This window comes from Alexandromys fortis, unplaced genomic scaffold (assembly GCF_014885135.2).
Source record: "Alexandromys fortis isolate MF-2015 unplaced genomic scaffold, M_Fortis_MF-2015_v1.1 scaffold_312, whole genome shotgun sequence".
Lineage (NCBI taxonomy): Eukaryota > Metazoa > Chordata > Mammalia > Rodentia > Cricetidae > Alexandromys > Alexandromys fortis.
In genome coordinates this window covers 33,962-61,953 of record NW_026068184.1, presented here as the reverse complement: position 1 = coordinate 61,953, position 27,992 = coordinate 33,962, and the positions used below count along the sequence as shown (strand labels likewise).

At 52.2% G+C, this 27,992-nt stretch overlaps 1 protein-coding gene across 5 annotated transcripts; it reads right to left on the bottom strand.

The window, feature by feature from the left end:
• On the bottom strand, positions 1–26,458 carry Stx1a (syntaxin 1A). Of its 5 annotated transcripts, none has more exons than XR_007589667.1 (10): positions 26,370–26,458; positions 12,870–12,947; positions 12,485–12,584; positions 9,585–9,659; positions 8,773–8,846; positions 8,572–8,680; positions 8,085–8,158; positions 5,134–5,271; positions 1,685–1,878; positions 1–1,287 (listed from the first exon to the last, which is right to left on the bottom strand). XR_007589667.1 is itself a non-coding variant. In XM_050129309.1 (10 exons), exons 1-10 carry the CDS (start codon positions 26,397–26,399, stop codon positions 1,210–1,212), a joined length of 867 nt encoding a protein of 288 aa, XP_049985266.1. In that variant the 5' UTR covers positions 26,400–26,458; the 3' UTR covers positions 1–1,209. The 5 variants fall into 5 exon arrangements, 2 of the variants coding, with proteins under 2 accessions (XP_049985266.1, XP_049985265.1); XM_050129309.1 differs by having other exon boundaries at positions 1,685–1,795; XR_007589666.1 differs by lacking the exon at positions 1–1,287 and adding an exon at positions 3,037–3,194 and having other exon boundaries at positions 1,751–1,878.
• Between the last annotated feature and the right edge of the window lie 1,534 nt (positions 26,459–27,992).

The following is a 27,992-nucleotide window of genomic DNA, read 5'->3' as shown; positions in this document are numbered from 1 at the left end:
TACAGATACAAATGTTTATTCTACATAAAAATCTCACAAAATGGGTAGCTGGTTGTACCAAGACCTTTGGTGAAGGGGTGGAGGGAGTGGCCGTGAGAGAAGGCAGCACGGACAGTGGTCACAGTCACTGGGCAGGAGCAAAGCTGAGGGGAGGGGGCACACAGACACGGCCCCAACTCCCACTGCATGCGCTCGCATGCATACTCCTTGCCTGTGGACAAGAAAAGGTTCCTGGGGCACGGGATACATTTTTGACTCTGAGAAGCCCCAAGATAGCAGGGGAGGGGAGTGGGGAGCCCCCTCCCCAGCTGGCTGCTGAATACTGCATCCAGTACACCTGACATCACGTGGCACATCAGTGGGAGACACCTGGCTTTTCAGAACATACAGAGAGCAGGGGACCACTGTCCCCAACATGCAACCCTGGCCGCGACTCAACATGCCTGTTAGAGACTGTGGGCAGAGGCCTGAGGTCTGCTCCACCTCTCAGCTCCAAGCAAGGCTGGAGAGGACACCACCACGCTTCTTGCAGAAGTTCACTAGGCTCAGGCCCAGCCCAAGGACACGACTCCCGGGGCTGTGGTAAGGGCAGCCGAGGCCAGAGACATTGTCAGCTTTGCCCAAAGTGGGGATGCTGGGTGCTCCTAACACACCGGCAGCCATGACACCCTGAGCCTCCTGGCAGTGGTAAGCTAACAAAGACTTCAGTGTTGGGCTATCCCTTAGGACACCTCTCCCCTAACCTGAAAAGCAGCACCATGTAACCAGCTGGTCCCCACCCTCCAGGTGCCATGGCATGGTGGGGAGAGCTGGAGAAGCCAGAGGGCAGGGCAGGGGAGGGCAAGGTTGGGGTCCAGAAAGGAGCCCGAGTCCCAGGGGAGGGTGGACCTCAGGCCTGAAGAAAGACGGACCTGGTCAGGGCCCGAGTCTTGCCCACACTGACCTGTCCCCAGCCTCTCTGGCTGTTCCCGATCCTGCTCCCCTCTGCCTCCTGTACAGATACACACTGTCACAAGATCATGCACACGACACGGCTTGGGGCAGGGTGGTAGGAACGGGAGCCTCATGGCAGAGAGGGAGCAGTATGGGATGGGGAGGAAAAGGGTTCCCAGCCAGAAGGCAGGGATGGGGAGGGCAACCCAGCTAGGCGCAGCAGCCAGAGGCCTCGGGGAGACCCATCCAGAGTGGAGAGGTGGGTGGAGCTGGTGTCTATCCAAAGATGCCCCCGATGGTAGAGGCGATGACGATGCCCAGAATCACACAGCAAATGATGATCATGATCTTCTTCTGCAGGGAGACAAAGGCAGGCCTCAGAAGAGCATGGGGGTACCAGAAAGGGAGAGCCAGAATGAGGGCTCAGACTGGGGCTGAATAACAGAATGCCAGCCTAGAATCCCCCAGTGAGGGGCTGGGGGTATATCTCAGTAGTAGAGCTTTTGTCTAGCATGTGCTAGATCCTGGGTTCCATCCCCTATATGGACAAAAACACCCCAAAATCAGGAAAATGAGGGTTGAGATCTGAAGGGTCAGGACAAGGGGTAGGGGATGGCCTAGAATGGGCTGTTGATGGAGCCGTGAAGGCTATGGTTGGGTTTCTGAAAACGGGACAGAGGCAGGTGGGGAGGAGTGTCTCACAGCCTGGGGGCTCTCCGGGGCACGGGCTTGGACAGAGCTGGCCACTGACCCTGCGCGCCTTGCTCTGGTACTTGACGGCTTTCTTGGTGTCAGACACTGCCCTCTCCACGTAGTCCACAGCGTGCTCCACGTTGTACTCGATCCTGTCAATCATCTCCCCCTGCAGGACCAGGGGTACCCAAGGTCCAGGCCTCCCTCCTCAGAACCAGAAGGGAGCTCAGAGGAGGGATTCAAGAAAGTACCCTGAAGTCAGAGAGAGAGAGAGAGAGGAGAGTGGTGAGGAGGGCAGGGAGCTTCTGACCTGTGCCACCAGGCCAGGGCATCTTGAGTACAAGGCATGCCAGGAACAGCTCCCATCTTTCCCAAACAGCAGCCATCCTGGGTGTGAAATTGGCCATGCAGTCTCAGGCAAGGGTGAAGATCATGCAGAGGGTGGTCAGCTGTGATCGTATGAAGTGCATAATGCCGGCACAGAAAGGCAGGGCGGGAGTGGGTGGGTTGCATCCTGAGCCGGGCCTGGCCAAGGTTTAGCAGGTGACCATGGGCAAGCCTCTTACTCTCTCCTTACGGGCCAGTTCTGATTCTTTTAAAGATTTTATTTATTTATTATGTATATAGTGTTCTGTCTGCATGTACACCTGCATGCCAGAAGAGGGCACCAGATCCTATCATAGATGGTTATGAATCACTATGTGGTTGCTGGGAATTGAACTCAGGATCCTCTGGAAGACCAGTCAGTGCTCTTAATCTCAAAAACATCTTTCCAGCCCTCCATGAAGCTTTTAATATCTGCTGTCTTCAAATTTTGAGACCCTTTAGCCAGCCCACAGTCCTCTCTGGGTCCTGTGTTCTTCATCTGCCCATGACTCTGCCCCACAAGACTCACAGCAATGGTGTGTCTCAGTCTGAGTCTGACACTTCCTCCTGGGGGCTTCTCACCAGGACACCAGGACATAAGGTTATGTTACGTCTACCCACAGAACCCCTAGTATACCCAGGCATGACTTAGGAGCCTAGCACTTGAGAGGCTAAGCAAGAGGACCAAGAGTTCAAGGCTAGCCTGGTATACAAAGCAAGACCCTTCCTTACAAAGGTAAGAGAAATCACAACTCCCCCCACACACAAAAAGACCCAAACAGATGATGATAATAATAATAAGAAAACAGCACCAGAACCCCAAGAAAACCAGGTGTGGTGACACAGCTAAAATTCTAGCACCGAGGAGGCTGAGCCAGCATAAGGAGTTCAAAGCCTGGCTTGTGCTATAAACAGCAAGCAAAAGAACAAAACTAAATCGACACTAAAAGTCAACAACAAAATCAACATCAACAAAGCCAGACGTGGAGACTTAGCCCTGTATTCCCAGCACTCAGGAGCTGGAGGAAGGGCATCACCATAGACCTGAGGCCAGCCAAGGAAGACCCCGTCTCAGAACAAAGGGCTGGAGCTGAGGCTCAGTAGCTATGGCAGTTGCCGGAAATGCCTGGAATGCAGGATGTCACTGTCACATTCGGATCCTCAGCACTGAGTTCAGTGGCACACACCTGTGATCGCAGCATCTGGGAGAAAGTGGAGGCAAGGGGATAGGGATGGGCAGTTCAAAGTCCAAGACTTAAGATGGCTCAGGAGATAAAGCTGATTCCTGCCAAGCCTGAGTTCAGTTGGCCCACATAACTGAAGGAGAAAACTTACTTCCAAAAGCACAAATGGACACAGATACATAGGGTTGCGCGCGCACACACACACATGCACACGCAAGCACACACACAGATGTAAAATGTTTTGTTTTTCTTTTTCAAATAAAAAAATCCAAGGTTAGACTGAGATGGCTCAGTGGTTATGAGCCCAAAACTCCAATTCCAGGGGATCGGACCCCCTCTCCTGGCCTCCATGAGCCCCAGGCACATAGTGCACGGACATGTATGCAGATGAAACACCCATACACATTAAAAATATATAATATATATTGTATAGGTAATATAATATATAGATATATTATATATAAATAATATATATGTGTATATCTATTAGTTCAAAGTCATCTTAAACTACAAATCAAGTTTGAGGCTGGCACGGCACATCTGAGACCGTCTCCAAAACAAAACCCACTCAAGGGGGCTGGAGAGATGGTTCAGAGGTTAAGAGCACTGCCTGCTCTTCCAAAGGTCCTGAGTTCAATTCCCAGCAACCACATGGTGGCTCACAGCCATCTGTAATGAGGTCTGGTGCCCTCTTCTGGCCTGCAGGCATACACACAGACAGAATATTGTATACATAATAAATATTAAAAAAATAAAATAAAAAAACCCACTCAATAAGAGCTAAAGAAATAAAGGAACAGCTTCTTGGTATGGTACTCAGTACCACCAGTCTTCTCACCTCATCTGTCTCCAACTTTGGCTTGGCCTTACCCACTCCCTGCATCCCACAGACCTCCTTTCTCCTCAAGCTCAGCCTCCTGCTGAGCCCTTGGCATTGCCGGTCCCTCAGCCGGAGGCTGCTTCTCATTTTTCCTGGGAGCCCTTCTTGGTTGGTCCCTTTGTGAAGGGCAGAGGAAGCCCTGAGTGGATGGAGCCCTGAATGTGTGTTAGGACACGGGTGCAGCCTTCACTTCAGCGCTCAGGAGGCAGAAGCAGTTGGATCTCTATGTCTGAGTTCAAGGCCAACCTGGTCTACAAAACAAGGCGCTGTCTCAAAGCAAAAACAGAACAAGAAAGAAATAACAAACTTGCAGTGGCAGGCGGAAGTCAGGTAATTGGGGTGAAATGGCTTGGTTGTCAAGTACCTTAGTTTGGATCCCCTATAAAAAGCACCCACGTATAAAGTTAGCCACAGAGACCCGTGCCTCTAACCCCAGTTCTGTGAGCCAGAAATGGAGATTTGAGGCTCACTGGTAAGTCAATCTAGCTGATTTGGTGAGCTCCAGATTCAGTGAAAGAAGGTGTCTCAAAGAAATAAGGCACATATGCATGTGTATACACACACACACATACACACACACATACACACATGCGATCTCAAGTTTTAGTTTATGACTTTGTGTTGGGCCTCATTCATAACTATCCCAGGTCTCCTGTGGCTCCCAAGCCACAGGCTGAATATGCCTACCTAGGACTCTGAGCCCCCAGCATCACCAGAGAATATTCCATTTGTTCTACAGAGATGCTGTGCTGTCCTTTCTCACCCAACAGCCATTCGCTCCTGCAAGCAATGCTCGGTTGTCTTGTCCATTGCTATGCCTTCTGCTCCTAGTGACCCATGACAGAGTTTGTGAAGCCAGGACAGGGCTGGGGTAAAGGGTGGGACCATGCAGGGCCAGGGGGACCAAGCAGAGCCATGCAGCAGGATCCCTGGAGGCCCTTACAACAGACTATGGTTACCTGAAGACACTTTCCCTCCCGGGCAGGGCAGCGTGTTGGGTGGAAAGGGAAGGGGTTAGTGTGGTCCTGGATGCTGCTGGGAGCCAGAGGTCCTAGCATCGTGGATGCGGGCACTCACCTGGCTCTCCACCAGCATGGCCATGTCCATGAACATATCATGCAGCTCCCGGATGCTGGTCTCCAGCTTGATGATCTCACTGTGCCTGGTCTCGATCTCGCTCAGCGCCTGCTTCGAGATGCTGGAGTCCATGATGATCTAGGAGAAACGGGGAGCCTGTCATTTTTCGTTTTTCAATTTATGTGTGTTTGTTTAGATGTGTGAGTGTAGTGACTGAGGGCCAGAAGAGGAGCTGGAGTGACAGGTGGTTAGGAGCCGTCAGACACGGGTACTGGGAACGAAGCTCATGCTCCCCGGAAGAGCAGCAAGGGATCTTAACCACAATCATTTCTCCAGGCTCAGTGATTAGTTTTGTCAATTTATTGTTGTTGTTGTTTGAGACAGGGTTTCTCTATAGCTTTGGTGCCTGTTCTGAACTTGTTCTGTAGACCAGGCTGGCCTCAAACTCAGAGATCCGCCTGCCTCTGCCACCGAGTGCTGGGATTAAGGGCATGCACCAACACCGCATTAACAACATTAATTTTGTCAATCTGACATAACCTGAAATCACCAGGAAGAGTCTCATCTCAATGGAGACTGTTCAAATCAGCTTAGTTAGGGACATATCTATGAAGGAGTGTCTTAATTATCAATGAAGGATTCTCTAATTATCAATGTTAACTGAGATGAGGAGACCCAGCCCACTGTGAGTGGCACCATTCCCTACCCAGAAGATCTTGGACTATGTTAAGAGGAAGCTTGCCGAGCACTAAGCTCGCGAACATTCATTTTCTCTCTGCTTTGACTGCGATGTGACTAGCTACTTCAAGCTCCTGTGAGCTAGATCATGACCCCTCTCCCCTGGGTTGCTTTCTGTCCAGGCATGGACAGCCATTATCATAGCCATGGAAATGAAACGAGAACAGGGGCCAAGGAGAAAGGTGGCTGGGATGAGCAGAGGTTATGCAGAAGCAGCCGCCGCCACAGCCCTTCCCGCCTCCTGTTTGGCTCCACTGATAATTAGTTTCTGTGTGACTCAATTCCTGCCTGAAATGAGGAGCTGATGACACCCCCCCCACACACACACACACAGAGTTAGTGCTCAACAAATGACTGTTTTATTATGGCAGGCATGAGCGTGAACCCCTTTAATCCCAGCACTTGAGAGGCATCAGCAGACAAATCTCTGTGAGTTCCAAACCAGTCAGGTCTGCACAGAAAGTTCTAGAACGGCCAGGGCCACATAGTGAGACCCTGCCACCGAAAATAAACAAACAAATAAATAATATAAAATGCACACACACACCCTTATTTATTGTATGTGAGTGTGCGTGCAACCATGCTCAACAGCACACAGGTGGAAGCCAGACAAGGCGTCATTTTCTCCTTTCATAAATAGTCCCGGCATCCCACCTAGGTAGCTGTTGAGCCATCTTTGTTTGAAACAGAATCTCATATATCCTAGGCTGCCCCGGAACTGGTGACGCAGCCAAAGATTACCTTAAACTCCTGATCCTCCTGACTCTCTTTATTTTTTTGGTTTTCTGAGACAGGGTTTCTCTGTATAACAGTCCTGGCTGTCCTGGAACTCGATTGGCAGAGCAGTCAGGTCTCGAACTCACAGAGATCCACCTGCCTCTGCCTCCTACGTGTGAGGATGAAAGGCCTGCGCCACCATGCCTGACCTGCCACCTCGCTGGGTTTTAGTGAGTGCTGAGAACTAAATCCAGGGTTTCATGAGTAGCAGGCAAATACTTCAACCACCGAGCTACAGGCCAGTCCTGTTTCGGGGGTTTCCTAAACATTTGTGTGTGTGTGAGTGTGCATGAACAGGTCTGTGTACCAACTTGCACACACGCAGAGGCCAGAACAAGGTATTCTCCCCTATCTTCTTCACCATTTCTTAAACAAAAATAGATGTAAAACAGTTTTTATTTGCACGTATGGGAGTGTCTGCATGCTGCAGCTTGCTTGTACTCAGAGGACAACTTGGTAAAGCCATTTTTCTCCTTCCTCTGAGTACTTCTTGGGGATTAAACTCAGGTCATAAGCCTCAGCAGCAGGTTCCTTTCCCCTCTTAGCCATCTTGTCGGCCCTGCCTCTGTGAGACACAGTCTCTCACTGAACCAGAAATTCACCTTTTTGGTTAGACTGGCCGGCCGGCAGCTCTCAGTTTTGGCCTGGATCTGCCTGCTCACTGCTGCAGTTACAGGCACTCCGAGCCTGTTCCGAGGCAGGGTCTCATGAGCCCAGCCTGTCTGCCAACGTGCTGTGTAGCCAAGGATGGTAGCGACTCCACCCTCCTCCCTTCACCTGCCTGGTGCCGACTCCACCCTCCTCCCTCCACCTGTCCAGTGCCAGGACGACAGGTGTGCAACCTCGCACCTGCTTGGTCTACAGACATACCCTGGTTGGCCTTGAACCAGCAGCATTGTGTGCTCTTCAGCCTCTCAAGTGCTGGGTTTACAGGTGTGAGGCATCATGCCCGGCTTAGATACCCGTCTTAATTTTTCTTACTATGTTTTATTTGCGCGTGCATGTGCACACACACATGCTGTGTATGTATGTGGGGTATATGTATGTATCTATGTGGTATGTGTGTGGGAGTGTGTATGTATGTGGTGTGTGTGTGTGTGTGTGTGTGTGTGTGTGTGTGTGTGTGGACAACTTGCAGGAGTTAGTTCTCTGCTCTCACCATCGTGTCCCAGGGATCCAACTGAGGTCATCAGCCAGGCCTGGCAGCAAGCTCCTTTATCTGATGAGGCATCCTAACCCGGACACAAGTTTTGATTTTCACTTTTGCCCCTGATATTTATGGGACCCTCAACTTGGTCTCCTCCCTTTTCTTGATTGAGACTCAGGCTTTCTCTAAAATCCAAACACTGTCCTGACCGTGGGCTTGGCACTCACTGGGCCTAGTGTGGAGACATGTGGTCCATGGGTCCCGGTAACAGGGAAGGCTTCCCACTCACCCCAGAGGCAAAGATGGCAGGGTTCCCGCTTTCCAGCATGTCTTCCAACTCCTCACTGGTCGTAGTCCGGCCAGCTGTGGGTGAAACCACATTAAATCCTGCCTTCTCCAGGGAACTCAGTAGCTTCTAGTCCTAGCCCTCCAGCCGAAGCCCCACCCTCAACCACACCTCCCGCTACAAGTCCCACCCCTAAGGGAAGGGCCCCATCCTTCCAACCCAGGCCACACAGGCACCACAAGGTCCTACCCACCTCACCTTAGTCCAAGGCCCATACCCAGGCTCCACCCATGGCACCACCCATGCAGCACAAACCACACCCCTAGCCACAGGCCACACCTACCACCACTTAAACTCGAACCGTGGCCACCGGCCAGGGCTTGTGGCTCCAACACTCCAGTCCAAACTACATTACTAGCCACAAGCCCCATCTACCACTCCTTCAGCCACAGGCCCCTCCTTCCCAGCCCGGACCCTGTCCCTAGCTCACTGATCTCCAGCTGCCTCTGGATGCGTCCTTTGCAGCGTTCTCGGTAGTCGGACTGTGTGGCATTGTACTCGGACATTACCTCCACAAACTTTCGTGACAGAGTGGAGTGCTGGGAGTTGGGGGCGGGGAGACAGGAGAGCTGGTAGGTATCAGGCTCCACGGGGACCCAGAGACCCGCCCACCCCCGCCGTCCTGCTGCACCTGCGTCTTCCGGATCCTCAGGTCGGCGGATGAGCGGTTCAGCCCTTCCTCCTGCTCTATGCTCTGCTCGATGCCTGGGTGGAAGGTGATGATAGGGGACGGCTGAGCAGTGCACGGCCTCCGTGCATCGGCTCCAGCCACAAGTGGAGGCTTCAGCTTCCCACCCCACACCCCGGGAACGAAGCCTCTGCCCGTGTCAAAAGGTATGGGGGAGGTGGGGCCATACAGAAAGCAAACTGTAAACAATAATGGACCAACAACGTTTCTTCTCGCTGGCTAGTGTGTGCAGCTGTGTACATCTGTGTGCAAGCACACACCCACCTGTGGATACCTAAGTAAGGTAGGGGTGTGTGTGAGCACACCTGGATGCACTTGCTTATGCTAGGACTGGTAGTTCGGGCCACTTTGTGACCTGATAATTCCTCTTTTGTTCAGGAAAGTGAGGACCAGGTGTGTGCCACCTGCAGGACATGCTCCTTTAACTGCAACGGCCATGGGACATGTATGTTTATTTGTGGACGCAGACAACACAACAGATGGTCTCTGCATGACTCCAGGATGCCAGCCACCTCCTTGGGTGGGTTTTAAAATTTATTACTTCTACATAATTCTCATATAGCCCTGGCTGTCCTCAAACTATGTAGCCTAGACTGTCCTTGAACTCTTGATTCTTCCATCTCTGTGTTTGGAGATTACAGGTGAGTCTCCACACCCTCTTGTAGGGTTCTGTGGATCAGATTCAGGGGGCTTCACATAGGCTGGGCTGTACCAACGGAGCCACATCCCCAGTCCCCTAGCCCGGAGGGACTCACTCTTTAACTTGGAGCGGACTTTGTTTGCTGTCTTCTTGATGTCCGACATGAGCTCTTCCAGCTCCTCCTTGGTCTCTACAGGGGGAGGGGGACATACATGTTTTCCTCCTCTTTCAGACCCGGCCTCTGGCACCAAGACTGAACAGGGGGCTCTGGGCAAACCCCAGCATTACGGCGTCCTCTCTTCCCTCTGCTACCTCTTTGTCTACAGCCGCAATTCTAGGCCGAAGCCACCTCAGCTATAGTCTCCCCCCTCCCTCCCGCTGCCTTCCAAGAAGCCGCCCTCCGGTTTCGCTGCTTCCCCCATCCCTTGCGGATAACAGATGGGGCTAAATTTAAGGCTGCTTGGGCTGCAGTCGGTGCTGAGGACTGTTTTCTTGTTGGGTGCTAGGGGTGGGATGGGGCCAGGTTCACCTGGCTTTACCTGGTGGCTCAGGACGTTAAGTGGAAACCTACCAGATCAGCAGGGTGCCCACCTTGCCTACTTAGTCGAAGCAACAGCTGACCCTGAACGCCTCACAAAGCTGTCCTTTCTATGTGCTTAGCTCCCCCCGAGTGGCTGAGAGGGGCCACTGTGGTCTTGGTGGGAGGTAGCAGTTTCAAAGGGAGCACTTTCCCCAGGGGGTTGTAGCCCTGGAGGTGACAGGTCACTGGGGGTCATGAGAGGTGACTAAAGGTGAGGGAAAGCCCTGTCTTAGCCACAGCTATGACTTGAAGCTGGAAGAGGCCTCAGGGGGCTCAGCTTGCTGCCCCCCCCAGCCACCAGTACCACCCTCTCTTCAGGAGAGACTGGGATCAGGTTCTTGGCTCCCACCTTTCCTCCCATACACACTGGGGACAGAGGACTTAGGGGTGATAGCAGTGACTATCAGGATAGGAGGATTACCGATCCTGATGGATGTCAGGGGGGCTCTGCGGAGTGGAGGAGGGAGCCTTCCTCCCACGAACAAAAGGAAACTTGGTCACCAGCTGCTCTGCTGTCTCAGCCTTTTTTGCTCAGACCTAAAATAGCCCAGCCGGATGGCGGCCCCCAAGGAGCCAGAAGCAGCGTTGATCCAGGAAAGCCCCCGACCCGCTGCCAATGACCATATTCCTCCTCAGCTCTGCCCTGCCGCCCAGGCCCACGGGATGCCCTCTCCCCTTGATGAGCAGCTGCTTCTCCATGTGGCTCTGCCGCCCAGTTTGTGGGAACCATACCCTCTCTGTGGGCCACACAGGGATAAGTGTGGACAGCGGTAGCACTGGAAGGTGAGAGAGGAAACCAGGTAGTTCCAGTATGGTCTGCCCGCCCCACCTCCAGCAGCTGAGGGGGTCCCCTTGCCAGCTCCTCCCCTTCCTTCAGATATAGCCCAGGCTACCCTGAAACTTACACAAGGCCACAGATGACCTTGAACTTCTAATCTCCCACCTCTACCTTCCTGAGTGCTAGAATGGCCATGTACCACCACCACGTCCCAGTTACAGGGAGCCGGGGATTGAACCCAGAACTTTGCACAAGCTAGTCAAGTATTCCATCCACTGAGTTACATCTGGAACTCACTGCTTTCTTCTCACCACAAAACGACCAGATTATGCAGCCCACACGAGGCCACAGGGTGACCTAGATAACCACAGACAGCAACACATACATCACTGCAGCCACCGTGGACAAAGGTTTAGGAAGGGATAAAGTGAGATGGCTGTGCAGCCTTCCCACGGCCCGGTGGTTCCTCCCTTCCTCTCCCCTCCTCTTCCCTCCCCTCCCCTCCCCGGACACCTCCTTAGCTCCCAGACGCTCCCAGGCGCTTCATTCTGCCTCGAGGGGGGCAGGAGGGGGGGGGACAGGCACAGCACAGCTGCTATCCCTACATACTGAACCAAAGGGCCAGAGGGAACCTTATCCTGGCCCAGAGGGTGAGGAGACCTAGATGAGGGGGACACATGCTTGACACAAAAGCCTTCCCTTGCCTTTTGTGAACCACAGGGGGCTGGCATTCCCAGAGGACAGGGAACGCAAGACAGCAAGCCTCCAGGAACTAGTGACCACGGAGGGTGGGCAGGTATGCCTGGGTCCCTAAGGCAGAGGAGCGGCCGGCCAGTGCCTCCGGGAGCCTGCAGTTAAAACCCTCCAAGGCTGGGCCTGACTACAACACACACACACACACACACACACACACACACTCACACTCACACTCACACTCACACCCCTCAACAGGAATGTGAAGACCAGGCCAGACCCTGTTTAGGACCGAGTGGGATTTAGATACAGGCAGGCTCCCTGTGTGAAAGGAGACAGGTGATTAACTTCCTGGAGCTACAAGAATGCAGGACTCTGGGCTACTAAGGGGCAGGATGCCAGATCTCACAGGAAGCTTGCCTGCTCTGTCAGAGAGCCACCTCAGAGTTGCCATCTGCTCCCAGGGGCGTCAAGGAGGGAGGGGTTGGACTGGGCAACCTCCAATTCATCAGGTGACTCTCTCCTTCTCCCTGTCCCATCCATCCATCCATCCATCCATCCATCCATCCATCCATCCATCCATCCATCCACAGATTCTTATTCCCAGCACCCTAAGAGAGCTGCCTGACATCCCTATGCCCTTAGGAAAAAGCCAGGTAGCTGGGGAAGGGGGGCTGGCCTGGAACTCTCTTGGTAACAAAGGATGACCTTGAACTCCTGATCTTCCAACCCCCACCTCCTGGGATCACAGGTGTGTACCACCATCCCTGGCCACCACAATCTTCACAGCAGTCCCATGTCTATTGGTGACGCGGGCAATGACTCGTTCAACTCCAGGTTTGGATCAGGGCAAGGAGCCCTGCCTTCTACATGTGCAGATCGAACCCCACTGCCCCTCACACCCCAGTCCAGGGGGGCTGGGGCTCAGGAGCCCTGTTTTGCAGCTGCCCCCATTCTCACTCACTCTCGTCCGGGTTGGGGGAGGCCAGGATGGCGCTGTGTTTCCGCTTCACCTCCTCCACATTTTCAGCAATCTTGTCAATAAAGCCCCGGATCTCTTCCACCTGGGGACCCAGGTCAGGGGGGTTAAGAGGAAAACAGCAGGGACTCAGAGGGAAGACAGGCCAGCATTGGGAGCCGGGCAACCACTCCTGGAAAGTCCCAAGCATGACTCTGCTTTGCTAAGTAAGCATCAACTTATCCACCCTCAAATTGGCTCAGACTGGAGCCCCGTCCTGAGGGGTGGGGGGTGGGGGGAGAGCAAGACTTAGGTGCAGGAGAATCCTGCACCAGCTCTTGGGTAAGGAATGGCAGGGGCAAGAGGGGACATGGAGCAGGCTGGTTCCCACCTGTTCGAAGAACTCATCCATGAAGCGGTCTCGGTCCACGGTGACAGTGACATCATCATCGTCATCGCTGTCCTTGGCCTAGATAGGGTCAAACATACGTGTGAGTGGACATGAGAGGGTCCCCTGGGATTCTAAACTGTGAACCTTCTTTATACACAGGCACAGGAGGCTCTTTGGCCATTTATCTCCCTCATGCAAGTCTCTGGGCAGGAGCAAGGACAGATAAGCTGTGTCCCAGCTTCCCGCCACAGTGCCACCTGGAGGATCCCCAGGCCCCCGGCACAGTAGAGAAGATCTGCCTGTCAAGTGGGTGACAGAATCATGTCCCCTTCCAGCAGCTATGGAACTTGGTTACCATACCATTGGTCCCTAAAACTGAAGCCAACCAATAGGTTGCTGTCTGAGTTAACCGAGCTCCACTCGAGTCTCCAAAATTTGCCGGACAGACTCCTTTCAAGCCAGGGCTTCCCACTCTCCAGACACAATGGTCTTTGTTTTGTTCTGTTTTTAGACGGCGTCCCACTTTCTAGGCCAGGCTACGGTTAAACTTCTGACCTTCCCTCAGCCTCTCAAGCGCTGGGATTATGGGTGAGTGCCACTATGCCTGCTTCTCAATTAAAATGGAGCTCAGCGTTTCCAAGACCTGTAGGTCCCAGCGTCCCAAAAGCAGCCATATAAAAACCACAATTACCAGCCAGGGAATAATTAGACTAGGCTTGCCTTCTGGCCATGGTCATTGTTTTCCCCTTTTCCATTTGTGTGTGTGTGCACATGTGTGTATGTATGTGATGTGCATGTATGTTTGTCTGTGTGCACGTGCACACGCATGTGGAGGCCTGAAATTGATGTCCTTGGTTGCTCATCCCCCTTGTTTATTGAGGCAGGTCTCTCAATCAAGCCCAGAGCTTGCCGATCAGATTGCTGAAAATGTGGAGGAGGTGAAGCGGAAACACAGCGCCATCCTGGCCACACTCACATGGCATGGGTTCCAGAGATCTGAACTCAAGCATTGTAATTGCTGTGCAATCTCTCCAGCCCCTGCTCATGGTCATCCTAGCCAATAACACCTGGAGTCAACCAAGGCCATGAGCTGGTTAGTCCAGTGTCCTTCCCCACAGCCAAGGTCTACCAATGTGACCTAGGACAAGAACTATCACCTTTGGGTCAGGAGTCAGGGCTCTGCCAAGGCTGACTGCTCAGTACCTGATGGCAGAGGGCACTGTCCGCTCTCTCAACACGATTCAGGTTGAGGGGATGAGAAGGCCTAGCTCAAGGACGTCCCATCCCTGTGAAACTTATACTCTTCTGTGAACTGGGGATAGCGAGAGCTGACTGTAGGGGCACAGGACTTAGAAGAATGAGACGCAGGCATTTTCTTGGGCTCCATTACCTCGTCAAAGCAGGACCCACCCAATGCAAGGGGGTGGCTAGAAGCTTCTCTGGAGGCAGCACTGAGGGGCCCCCTCCCATCTAGAGATCACACCTCCTCCCCCGGGCAGCTAAAATAAGCCCCCCGCTCTACTCTGTCTCCTCAGAGTGCCTGTGGACTTCACCAGGTGGCCATCCCTCCCCCATCCATAGACAAGAAGACACTGGGAGCTATTGTCACACTTAGGAGCCATTCCTGGCTGTGGAGTTGAGTCACACAGGGTATTCCTTAGGGAAACTGAGGCATGGCATAGCCTGCAAGAGCTCTGTCCCCTGTCACTCTGCAGCTAGCCAGGTCCTGAGCACTGGAATTGGGGTTTATGCCATTCGGTCTCTGGGGTACTTGGAAAGGTGGAGTGAGAATTGTTCCATCTCCTTTGCTTTTTGCTTATTCGCATAAAAAATTTTTAATTACAAAAAATACATATGGTTGTGATACATATGGGTATGCATGTGTACACCATGCATGGGTAGGTACGCGCCTGCACTCCGTAGGTCAAAGAACAAATTGTAGGAGTTGGTCCTCACCTTCCACCATGTGGATCCTGGGGATTGGACCCAGCAGAAAGCACCTTTACCCCGGAACCATCTTGTCTGCTCCTTTATCTAACAGCCCAAACTAACCACCAACTCAACTGGCCAGCCTGAGCGAGCTTGTGCTGCTGAGGATGGCCTTGAACTCCTGACCCTTCCAGCTCCACCTCCTGGGTGCTAGAATTGCCCGGTTTCCAGCTTCCTTATCTGGGAATATCCACCAGTGAGGCAGGAGCCTGTAATCCCAACAGCACTCCTCAAACAAGAGGATAAGGAGTCAAAGTCATGCCCAGCTGTGTAGGGAAATCCAGGCTAGCTTGGGCTACAGTGACCCGGTCTCAAAACCTTTCAATTGGTTCTGCAGTTGAGAGCTCATATTGCTCTTACAGAGGATCCAAGTTTTGGTTCCCAGCACCCACAACAGGCAGATCACAAGCACCTGTAACTCCAGCTCAAATGGATCTGGTGCCCTCTTCTGCCCTCTGCGGTACCTGTACTCAAGTGCACATATCCACTCAAGGACATACATATACTAAAAGTTTTAAAACAATAAAAATAACACTAAAAAAAAAAAGGTCATTTAGTAGTTAATAGAGGGCCTAGAACACACATAACCCTGGCTCTATCCCCAGTCCCTCAGAACTTGGGTGCCAGCCTTGCCGAGTCCCCTGCTCCACCCTTGGGACTCCTGGGGCTGGGCTGGTATTTCTCCGTACCACTTCACTTTGCCATCCATCCCACAGGCATTCGATCTCTCTAGAGCTCATCCCACCATCCCCACCACTGCCTAAGGGCTGGAGCTAGAGTGGAGACTGGCAGGGATACAGCCAGACCTTGTCTGTGAGGGCAAAGCTGGGAAGGAAGGGCCTGGAGAGATTCTGAAGGGGCCATTCAGAGTGGCCCCAAAGCCAGTCGGAAGGTGTGGGTCTGACCTCCCAGCTGTGGTCATCAAACCTGGCATGGCTCTCAGGTACCCTGAGGGAGAAGCCCGTAGGAATCACCTTTCTCAAGGTCTCTTGGCGGGGAAAGTTTCTTAGCTCACAGCCCCAGGTTACAGCCTATAACTGTGGAGAAGTCACAGTAGCTGGACCTTGAGAGGACCAGCCAGCCACATCACAGCCAGTAAAGAGCAGAGAGGAGGGCTGGAGAGCTGGCTCAGTGGTTAAGAGCACTTGCTGCTCTTGCAGAGGACCTGAGTTCGGTTCCCAGCACCCACATGGTGGCTCACAGCCGTCCACTCTTACTCAGCGCAGGACCCAAGGAACGGTACCACCCACAGTGAGCGGGGTTTTCCCACATGAACAACACAGACATGTCCCATGCAGGTATGCCCATGGGCCAAGGCAATACAGACTAGCTGAAGGATTGAGTCTCTTCCCAGGTTGTATGAAGCTGACAGTCAAAGCTGGCCAGAGGCCATCACTGTCTCCACCTCACTAGGACCAGTTTCCTTCTCCTCCCCACATCCCAGAGTCTATCGACTGCCCCTGTGAACATCTTCCCACCCCTGCAAATCACGCTGCTTCCCCTGGACTTCCAATTCCAGGAAGTCTACCATCCCTTCACCCTCAGGTGCTGCCTCTATCAGGGGGCCCTGTCCTCTAATTGCCCCCCATTCCTCTGGTTTCCCACACACCTTTCAGATCCAGATGGGAGCCATGGCCAAGCTTTCATGCCCTGGGCGACCTGAGGAGCCTCGCCCCTTCACCTCGGAATGCTTCTTTACTACCTTTTCCAGACAGCACTGCCCATTTCTGGAAGGCCCCGCTGTTGGCAGTCTCCTCTCTTTCCTGTGGTTGGCTCTCTGCTCTGAAGAGTCTGTTCCTGCCTCCTCCCTAGGGTGGCTCTACTAGAGCTAACGGTGTCACCAGCGTCCTCCCTGCTCTGCTCCTCTCAACTCAGTAGGCATTCCTTTCTCCAGAGGCCTGAGACGCGCTCTGCTCAGCCTCTGCCCTGCCTGTGTTGTGCAGTATGCAAACTGAACCTACTGTAGTTTGAGCAGTGTCAAAAAACTGAGCGGTGGTGACACACACCTTTAATCCCAGCACTCAGGAGGCAGAGGCTGATCAAGATGTCTAACTCTCTTAATATAGCCAGATAATCAATACAGGGCTGTCTGGCAAAATGGCTTGGCAGGTCAAAGAGCTTGCCTTGCAATCCTGATGACCTGAGTTCAGTGGCCTGGGTTAAATTCCTGGAATTCATATTTATTTAAAAAAAAAAAAACTGGATGCGGTGGCTGTTATGTGAGCTCTCAGCGCACCTACAGGGAGAAGGGAGGCAGAGCCAGAAGAACCCACTGGAAGCAGATGTCGGAATGAGAGGAGAGAGCCTGTCTCAAAATCAAGGTGGGAGGAAACTAAGGGGGGATCAGCAGGTAAGAGCACCTGCCACAAAGCCTGCCGACCTGAGCTGGATCCCTAGGACCCGCAGAAAGATGCATAGACAGAAGCAATGATACAAAGTTGTCCTCTGATGTCAACACAGGAGCCACGGCAAGGATGTACCCTCACAATACATCACACACACACACACACACACACACACACACACACACACACACGGATGTACCCTCACAATACATCTCTCTCTCTCTCTCTCTCTCTCTCTCTCTCTCACACACACACACACACACACACACACCGCACCCCGAAGCCAGTGTAGAGAGCAACTGTAGTTCATAAGATGAACTCAGTGCCACTTACTTCAGAAATAAACAAACGAATAGTTTACTTACCCCATATCTTGCTCTTCAAAACCCCGAGCACACACAGATCATGGTTTACTTTCTGATGTTTGAGACATAAACCCTCTGTGGTGCTTTAATAAAAAGTCTTTCAATTTCCCCAATTCAAGCTACTCTTGGAGTTCTACATTACTTTGACAGTGTCGAATGAGTTATGTGCGTTGGGAGGCGACCTCTTTCTTAACAGTTAGTCTTTCAGTGTTNACACACACACACACACACACACACACACACACACACACACACGCCCTAGTGTCAAGCCAGTCCTCGTCATACATCACGTATGATACATGATGCATACAGAGAAATAGAGAAAATTGAAACAATTTTAAAAAATTCTAATCACATAATACGTTCTTTCAAGAAAAAGCCTAAACTGTCTCCTGCCCACAGTCCCTGTGGCTGGAATGGGGGCACGAAAAGGACCTATCCTGTTCACTTCGTTTGCTTCCCTTCTCACGCTTGGTTTGTCCTGAGTCGACGCAACAGCCATCTGTCTGTCTCCGTCTCCCCAGGGCTGGGGTCACAGGCGTAGGCCATGATGTTCCTCCCAGACATATTCCTGACCAAAGCAAACCTGGTAAAGAGGCTAACCTGGCTATCCTGGCAGGCCTTCCTCCTGGTGTCCTGACCAGGGTGGGCACGGTACATGAGCACAGCGTGGTCACCCGTGCACCAGGAATGTGGCTCGGCTGGAAGAGTGCTTGCCTGTCATGAATGAAGTCCTGGGTTTGCTCCCCACCACTGAGTCAACATGGTAGTGCATGTCTGTAATCTGAGCACTTGGGGTGGTGGGGGCAGGAAGGTGAGAAGTTTAGGATTATCCTCAACTACATACCAAGTTTGAGGCCAGCCTGGGCTACACAGACCCTGTCACTGACAGACAAACCCAAATGAGCAGCCAGGTATTTATTTATTCACTTATTTGATGATTAAGGATCCAGGTGGGGGTAATGGAAGCTACACAGAAGGGACAGAGTAAGTAAGGACTTGGTGAACTTTAGCACGAAGGCGACAGCTAGAGGTAAGGATAGACCAAGGCCCAAACATCCTATGGGCAGACATGCACAGAAACCAATCTTGCTGCCAGTCAGGCCAAAGTGTCTCTGGCCCTCTTCAGAGCCATCTCCTCAAACTCCCAGATTGGAACCCTCCTGTGTCCAAGAGCTCCCTTCCTGCTCTGTTCTATGAGACAGGGTCCCAGGCTAACTTTTTTTTTTTTTTTTAGTTTTTCGAGACAGGGTTTCTCTGTAGCTTTGGAGCCTGTCCTGGCACTCGTTCTTGTAGACCAGGCTGGCCTAGAACTCACAGAGATCTGCCTGCCTCTGCCTTCAGAGTGCTGGGATTAGAGGCGTGCGCTACCACTGCCCGGCTCCAGGCTAACCTTGAATGCACAGAAATCCTCTTGCCTCCCTCCACCTCTCAAATGCTGGCATTCCAGTTGTGCAGCTGTTTGACAACCCCACCCTCAATGCTATTCCTCTCTTTCATAGATCCTAGTGATTTGATTTTTCCTGGTGGGTTTTGTTGCTTATCCCCGGTTTTGGACCCTAATTCATATCTAGGACCCTTTAGGGGAGGGGTTAAATATCCATTTCCAGGGAGCAGGAGAAATGGCTCAGCAGTTAAGAATTCAAATTGCTCTTTCAGATGACTGACTTCAGGACTCAGCACCCACACTGGGTAGCTCACAAGGGCCTGCAACTCCAGTTCCAGGGGATCTGACACCCTCTTCTAGAACCGCAAGGCACCTGACACATGTGCACATACCCACATACAGATATACACATATATACACAATTAAAATCCCCCAATGAGGGGCTGGCAATACGGCTCAGTGGTAGAGCACCTGCCTAGAATCCCCCAGTGAGGGGCTGGGGTGTGGCTCAGTGGTAGAGCACCTGCCCAGACTATATAATGCCTTGAGTTTGATCTCTAACACTGCAAACAAGTAAGACAAACTCCACAGAAGTCATGTGTGGTGGTTTGAAAGAAAATGGCCCCCAGAGGGAGTGGCACTATTCGGAGGTGTGACCTTGTTGGAGTAGAAGGGCCTTGTAGGAGGATGTGTGTTACTGTGGATGCAGGCTTTGAGATCTGATATATGCTCAAGCCACGCCCAAGTGAGACAGTTCACTTCCTGTTGCCTGGAAGATGTAGAACGCTGAGCTACGACTCAGAAGCATATCTGTCTGCCTGCTGCCATGCCATGGACTGAGCCTCTGAACTGTAAGCTGCCACCTCAATTAAATGTTTTCCTTTATAAGAGTGACCATGGCCATGGTGTCTCCTCACAGCAACAGAAACCCTAACTATGGCACCATGGTACCTAATGGCAATCCCAGCACACAAGAGGCAAAGGCAGAAAGACTAATACAAGTTTGAGGATAGCCTGGGCTAAACATCAAAATCTTGCCCCAAAACAACAAAAAAGCCATCAGTTAAAACACACAGATGGCTCAGCAGTTAAGAGCATTGCCTGCTCTTCCAAAGGTCCTGAGTTCAATTCCCAGCAACCACATGGTGGCTCACAACCATCTGTAATAAGGGCTGGTGTCCTCTTCTGGCCTTCAGGTATACAAGCAGACAGAATATTGTATACATAATAAATAAATATATTTAAAACACACACACGTACACACTCCTTGGACAAGTGAAATGTCTCAGTGGCTTGAAGCTTGATGACCTAAGTTCAGCCCACATAGCAGATAAAAAGAACTTCCCAAAAGGTCTCCTCTGACTCCCATGGGTGCACTGTGGTTCATGGGTGCCCCTTCCAAACGCCAGTGAGATGGCTCAGCCAGGCAAAAGCCCTTTCCACTCAAGGCTGGCAACCTGAGTTTGATCCCTGGGACCCACAGAGAGTAGGAAGGAGAGAATGGACGTCCTAGAGTTGTCCTTTGACCCTCTGACCTCATGACTGCCAGGAAATTGCAAGGCTGGAAGCAAGTGTTGTCCCCGGCAAAGATAACCGAGGAACACAGGAGCTCCCCTGAGCCACTGTGGGCAGAGAGCTCGGAGCTGCGCCTAGCGGTGTTGATGACAATCTATGTGATCTTCCTGGCACAGACTTCCGTATTCCAGGACACTTTTCCTCCAGAAAGCCAGTGTGATTGTTCTGGGAGGTGCAGAGGCCAGGGGATGGCAGCAGGCCAGCCAGCAGGGTTTGATTCATCTGCTGGCCCAGCCAGCATTGCTGTCTGGCTGCCTCCAAGGCTTTTTTTTCCCCCTTCCTCTTTAGTGACTAATCAAAGTCAATATCACTAGTGCAGAGAGGCCCTGAGCTCCAGACAGGGGTATACAGAGAGAAGCAGGCTGGGTCTCCAGAAAAGCAAGCTCCCAAATCCTGCCTAGTCTCCTATCTCCACCCCGGAGCCGGATGATCCCTGCAACTCCACTTCCTACTTACTTAAAGTCTCTGCCCCGGCTCAGCGCCCTCCACACAACCCAGAAAGGGGAGTACTGGGTCGTGTATCCTTAAATAAACCCCTGGTCTTCTCTCAACCTTATGTTTGTGCTATGGAAAACAGGTGGTTTGACTAGATGGTCCTGTAAGCCGATTCCATCTGCATCCCAGCCGTATACATGCCCAAGTATAGAGTTTATTCTAAACCCTCTCCCGGGGAGCTGTGGAGGAATAAGGAAACCACACATTAGGTCACCTCCTCTGGGCGACAGATAATGTCATATCCACTTTATTATTTGTTTTTCATTCTGGGTTTGTTGTTGTTGTTGCTTGTTTGTTTTGAGGCAGGGTATCCTGTAGCCCAAGTTGGCTTTAACTGCTAAGTAGCTGAAGATGGCCTTGAACTCCCGATTCTTTTGGCTCCGTCTCCTACATTCTGGGAATACAGGCCTATGCCACTAAACCTAGCTAATACCAGCTCCATCTGACAAAGGGGCAGAGAGAATAGGTTAAGCAGGAGACAGAGATGGTACCTTGAGGAGCAGGGGACTGGGCGTGGACAAAGAGAACCCTGGGCTACCTCTTCCAGAAAGTTCTGCCTGTCCTCAGTCTCATAGAGCACTGAGAGCAAGGTGTCAGGGGCCTTGATATCACCCCACTCCTTTTTATACATTTATTTATTTAGGGGTTGTCAAGACAGGGTTTCTCTGTGTAGCTCTGGCTGTCCTGGAACTAGCTCTGTAGACCAGGCTGGTTTCAAACTCACAGAGATCCACCTGCCTCTGCTTCCCGAGTGCTAGAATTAAAGGAATGTGCCGCCACCACCAGGCCACAAGTGTTCTTAACCACGGAGCCCTAACTCCAGCTCCCTGCTATATTTGTATATTTTTTATTTGAGACAAGGTCTCACCAAGTTGTTGAGGCTAATGCCGAAATCACCATGCAGTTCAGACTGACCTTGGATTCGAGAGTTTTCCAGCCTCAGCCTCCTGAGTAGCCAAGAAGACAGACATGCACCACAAGACAGGCCTGGCTCGGAAACCTTTCATCTGGGAGAAGGCCTAAATTCTACTCTCTTGTCAGCGGACGCCTTCTTTCCGATCACAGTCTTTATCTCAGGACGTTCAGCTCCCTCTGGGCCACAGAAATTCTAATTTCTCCTCTGCCCTGACTGTCCCCGGGCACCCTCTACTTCTTGTCACAGGGTCTCCAGTGCCATGCTGGCCTTGCACAGAGGTGACCAACAATCTGGGGATACTCTGGGTTATTGGTGTATGTGTGTGTCCGTTCCAGAAATTCTCCAGAAGAAAATGCAGAACAGGGTCTAGGACTATAGCTCAGCTGGTAGAGCTGCCTGAGCAGCAGGCAGGAAGCCCCGAGTTCCATCCCCATCACAGCAGAGACTGAGTTAGCGATGGGGCATGCCTGAAATCCCAATACTAGGAAAGCGAAGGCAGGAAAATCAGAAGTCCAAAGTCATCCTCAGCTACAGGAGACCTTAACTTAAAAACAAACAAAACCCCACAGAAAATCAGGGTGCAGACCTGTTCACGCGTGTCCAAAATACCAATGCTAGAGAGGCCAAAAGAGTAGACTCACATGGCCAGTGTGGGAAAGACCGTCTCAAGAAAAAAATTAGGGGCCGACAAGATGGCTCAGCAGGTAAGGGCGTCTGCCGCCTGCCACCAACCATGACACCGTAAGTTCCGTCCTTGGAACCCACATGATGAAAGGAGAGGGCTCCTTAAAGTTGTCCTCTGACCTCCATGCACACGCAGCCGTCCCATAATAAATAAATGAATACATGTAAAGATATTAAAATAATAATAATGATAATAAATAAAAGCTGGGTGTGGTGGCTTACTCAACACTTAGGAAGCTGAGGTAGAATGCTTAAAGTCTGAGGCCACCCTTGGCTACATAATGAATTCCAGGCCAGCCTGGGATGCAGAGAAAACCTGTGTCAGGGGGGAACATGAAAAGGAAAAGAAAAAAAAAAAAAGGAAAAGAGAATCAATCAGTTTGGTGGTACACACCTGCCACCCTAGCAGTAGGGAGCTGAGCCTGCAAGATCAGGAGTTCCAGGCAACACAACAAGTTTAACATGAGCCCTTCTCCAACAAATGAAGGCAGGAAGAAGGAAGAAAGCGAGGGAGACCTCTGAGTTCCAGGCATGAGGCCTCTGCATGTCACACGTCAGGGGAGTAGTTTACTCCCCAACTCTCTCCCCAGCTGTGCGATCCTAGACCGATCTTGACCTCTGCCGGGTCAGGCTTCTGATCTGGAGGCCTAGCTACAAGGCTAGGGACAGGGGAAGCTGCTGCCCCATCATGATTGATTTCACTGTGGATCTGCAGATCTGGGAGAGGTGGGGCTGAGGAAGGCTAGAGGGCTGGGCCCAGCCCACAGCGCAGCAGTGAGGAAGCACGCCAGCTCCTTCCCCAAGTGTGACTTTTATAAATAAGCTCTCTTCTCCTTCCTTCCAAATGTGCTGGTGCTGGGTGGGGGAGAAAAGGGAGGAGGAGGAGGCAGAGGATGAGGAAAAGGGAGGGAAGGCTGGAGTAGGCACATAGATGCCATGAAGGCGTCCTGCAGCATCAGCACCAGCGTCCCCATCCCTGGTGACTCCTGCACTTCAGGGGCTCCTGCAAATGCAGTCACAACTGGAAAACCTGGGATCTCCTCCCAAGCCCCAAGAAGCTGGGCTCTGAGTTTTCCCCTTTTTATTTTCTCACATACCCCATGCTATCTAGCATCAAAATTCTCATAGGGCTAAGAATGATGGTGAATTCTGGATCCTTCTGCCTCCACCTCCGAAGTGCTGAGATGACTGACAGGTGTGCCCCAACACTCGGGTTTATGCTAGGCAAGCACTCTACCAGCTGAGCTACGTGCCAAGCATCCCCTCTTTGCATCTCACAAACAGGAACTCTGGGACAGGAGAGCAACGGATGTTTTTTTTTTTCTGTCCCGGAACTAGCTCTTGTAGACCAGGCTAGCCTCGAACTCCCAGCGATCCGCCTTCCTCTGTCTCTCGAGTGCTGGGATTAAAGGCGTGCGCCACCACCGCCCGGCCGGATGTCTTTTTCAAGACAGGGTTTCTCTGTGTAGCCCTGGCTGACCTGTAGACCAGGCTGGCCTCGAGCTCACAGAGATCCCCCTGCCTCTGCCTCCGGGTGCTGGGATGCACCCATCACTGCCCAGTGAGAGTAAGGGATTTCTAAAAATGGCAGCAGCCCCCATGACTATTTCAGTCCAGCCATGCTTGGATCAGCTATGTCCTCCACGGACATGGTCAGCAGGCCATGAGGACCATCTCCAGGGACTTTGATGCCTGGATGGAGTAGAATGCATGTAGGGTTGTTAGTCAGTTAGTCATGCCCAGGCTAGTGTTGGGGACATATATCTAAGTTCAAGCTTTTTTTTTCCTTAAGATTTTAAGATAAATTTTAAGATTTTTAAAAGATTTTTAAAGATTTTATGTATATGAGTACTCTGCCTTCTTGAAGATCTGCATGACAGAAGAGAGGCAACATTTCCCATTACAGACGGTTCTGAGCCACTATGTGGTTGCTGGGAATTGAACTCAGGACCTCCGGAAGAGCAACTAGTGCTCTTAACCACTGAGCCACCTTTCCGGCCCTAGGTTCAAGTTTTTTACAATCCAACTGTCTGACCTTAATCTACCGCCTGTTCGACAAACAAGCAGGCCACTTTTTCTGTGCCTCAGTTTTACCTTCGGCAGAGAGGCTGACAGCTGAGAGCCAGAGAGTGCAATCGTGTGGAAAGGCCTGCTGTGTTCCTGAGCACGATTTCCCTCACCCACCCACAACAGACGCACTAGGTACCCCAGCCAGACTCGGCCATGTGCACGGCTGTCCATCACCTGGACATGCTATCTGAATCAATGTGGCACCAGTCTGACGCGGTGGTGCATGCTGCTATCTCAGCACTCACGAAATTGAGGCAGGAGGATTGCTTTGAGTTTAAGATCCAACTGGCCTACATGGTTCCAAGCTACCTTGGGCTACAAAGAAAGATTTTATTTAAAAAAAAAAAAAGACACCACATAAAACACAAAAAACATAGCACAGGAAACTTGAGGGCGGTGACAAGGGACCGGAGGGGAAGTGTTTAAAGACTATACATGACATGAGAGACTGTCTATTTCCTTTGAAATAGATGAGGCACTGGGCAGCCAGCCAGGAATAATAGGGGTCTGAAGGCATGTGGGGTTCGGTTGCAGGTAGACCAAGAGGAAGACAAGACTGGAGAGCACAGATGTGGCATTACGGTAGGGGGGGGTGATCCAGGCACAAACGGGGAAGCTAAGCAGAAATCAAAGCCATTAGGCAAAAGCCCAAAGACAAAACTTTCCATGAAACGCTCTAAGTGGGGCACAAGAAGAGAGATCTAGGGAGCCACCCAGCTGGGGGGAGGGGGCTCCCAGAAATCAGTGGGTGGAGCTCGCTGGGGATGGTCAGCAGGGTAATCAGATAAGATGGCCCGATAAAGCACCCTTATTCAACCCTCCCTCGGGCTAGCTTAACTTCGGTCCCTCGGTCTGAGGCCCGAGGAAGGATATTCCCCTGGGTGATGAGAGTAGGCGACCGGGGCCTCAGGATTTAGAGATGATGGGTCTAACTTAGAGCCACACCACAGCCTTCCACTCCTCTCCAAACCCCGCCCCAAGAGCCACACCCCAGAGGCCTCCGTCACACACAGGTAGGAAAATAGAACCAGGTCGCAGTTAGACCTGGAAATCCGGGAAGGGTCTGGGCAACGCCAGCTTGGGTGGCCTAGAAGCCCAAAGGTGGACCAAGGGTAGGTATGGTTGAGTGCTTAATTCAGAGCAAGCCAGGGATCCCTAAGACGACCGGGGTGGATCGAGAGCCACAGGTGATGGGAGCCACAGGTGATGGGGCGCCCCAAGAGACAGCTCCCGCAGAGGCCACCCCCACCCGGCGGCCTCATTTCCGCAGCGCACCCAAGGATGGAGTTGGGAGGGGAACTCTGGGCAGGGGGTGGGGGAGACGAGAGGCTCTGCCTCCAGGGGACAGTACAAGGACGGCTTCAAGCGGGCGGGGAACAGGTCACGATTTTGCATCCCGCCACTGAAACCCCATAACAGCTCCCCAATTGCCCCCAAACAGGAGCGCCCCGAAAAGTTCCTCAAGACCCCAGGTTCCAGCCATCAGTCCCAGTGCTGAAGAGCTCGAGTCCGTGACCCGAAGTGGATCGGAGGGGTGGGACTCCCAGGGGGGTTTAGAGGTCCCTCAGGCTTGCAAAGCTACCTCTGACCCCTTGTGGACGCACCGGTGGTCGGCGGGAGCCGAGTGGAGAATTGTGGGGCGCGGGGCGAGAAGCGCGCGGGGATCGGACTCACCGTGCGGAGCTCCTGGGTTCGGTCCTTCATGCTCCCGGGAGTGGCAGTAGGCGCCGGCTGCAGCCGAGTGAGCCCCGCATGCGCGGATGCCGCCCCGCGGCTGCGCAGCGCCAGCCCGCGCCCCGCCCCAGTCCCTGGGACCCCCCCAAGCCCAAGCCCAGATGGCCACGCCCATCATCCTTCCGCGCTGGGATAGATCCCGCCCAGGGCTCCGCCCCCGGGGAGTCCAAAGTGGGTACAAATCCAGCCTTCAGATTCTGGTACCTACCTCCAGGCATCCGCGAGTGATCTCTTCCTCGATGTGGCTCCAACTCAGCCCCCACCTCTGTTCAACCACCCAGTGTCCCTAATCTAGATCCAGGATCCTGACCCTCAAAGAGTGGCTGGAGTGGACTTCCCCACAACACACACAAACCTTTGTTTTAAAGGTAGAGTCTCACTGAGTAGCCCAGGCTAGCCTTGAACTCCGTCCTGCTTCTACCTCAGCCTCAGGAGTACAGGGTTTGCAGGCATGAACCTTCTTGCCGAGTTTGAAAGTCCCGTCTTAAATAGACTGCCTCAGACCTCCTCCACCCCCTCACTTCCCAAAGTCAAAATCCCCCTTCACCATGTCCTGAGATGGCTGAACTGGTTATGGTGCTTGCCACCAAGCCTAAAGATCTCAGTTCTATTCCTGGAGCCCACGTGATGGAAGGAGAAAATCCACTCTTTTAAGTTGTCCTTTTATCTCTACGTGAGCTCTACAACATGCGTCGGTACAACTACATGAAGGAGGCAGGGGGATGAATGAGTGAATTTAAAAGGAAATAAACCGGGCGGTGCTGTTGCACGCTTTTAATCCCAGCACTGTGGAGGCAGAGGCAGGCGGATCTCTGTGAGTTTGAGGCCAGCCTGGTCTACACAGCGAATTCCAGGACAGGCTCCAAACACACTAGAAACCCTGTCTCAAAAAAACCAAAATAAATAAAATAAAATCCCTCTCTAGAGCGGTCAGTCCTCAGTGGTCCCACCTCTCTGAGCATCCTCCTGTCCAGAATGAGACTTTGTCCCTTATCCCAGAGTTTCTCGGCTCATCTGTTGGATTTAGAACCACTGACTTTCTCCTTATGCACAATAATAAAGATGCGCACGCCTTTAATCCCAGCACTCGGGAGGCAGATGCAGGCGGATCTCTGTGAGTTCGAAACCAGCCTGGTCTACAGAGCTAGTGCCAGGACAGGCTCCAAAGCCACAGAGAAACCCTGTCTCGGGAAAAAAAAAAAAGTTTAGTCGGCAGTGGTTAAGGGACCAGCTGCCCTTCCAGAGGTCCTGAGTTCAACTCCCAGCAACCTCATGGTGGCTCACAACCGTCTATGATGGGATCTGATACCCTCTTCTGGAACGCAGGCAGAGTACTCATATGCAAACGTTTAGCCGGGCAGTGGTGGCGCACACCTTTAATCCCAGCACTTGGAAGGCAGAGACGTGGATCTCATGAATTCTTGTTTTACAGAGTGAGTTCCAGGACAGCTGGGGCTACACAGAGAAACCCTGTCTTGAAAAGCCAAATAAATCAATAAAAATAAATAAATAAAAGTTTTGCCACCCACCCCCACCCCTTTTCTCACGCCTCAACCCCAGAGT

Bases quoted from the DNA above. Each gene is read 5' to 3' on its own strand.
- Stx1a (XM_050129309.1), bottom strand. From the start codon at position 26,399: ATGAAGGACCGAACCCAGGAGCTCCGCACG. The intron at 8,847-9,584 runs GTGAGTCCCTCC...CCTTCCACCCAG, and splicing joins AGTCCGCTCCAAGTTAAAGA to GCATCGAGCAGAGCATAGAG. The intron at 1,796-5,133 runs GTGAGTGCCCGC...CTGGTCCTGCAG, and splicing joins CCATGCTGGTGGAGAGCCAG to GGGGAGATGATTGACAGGAT.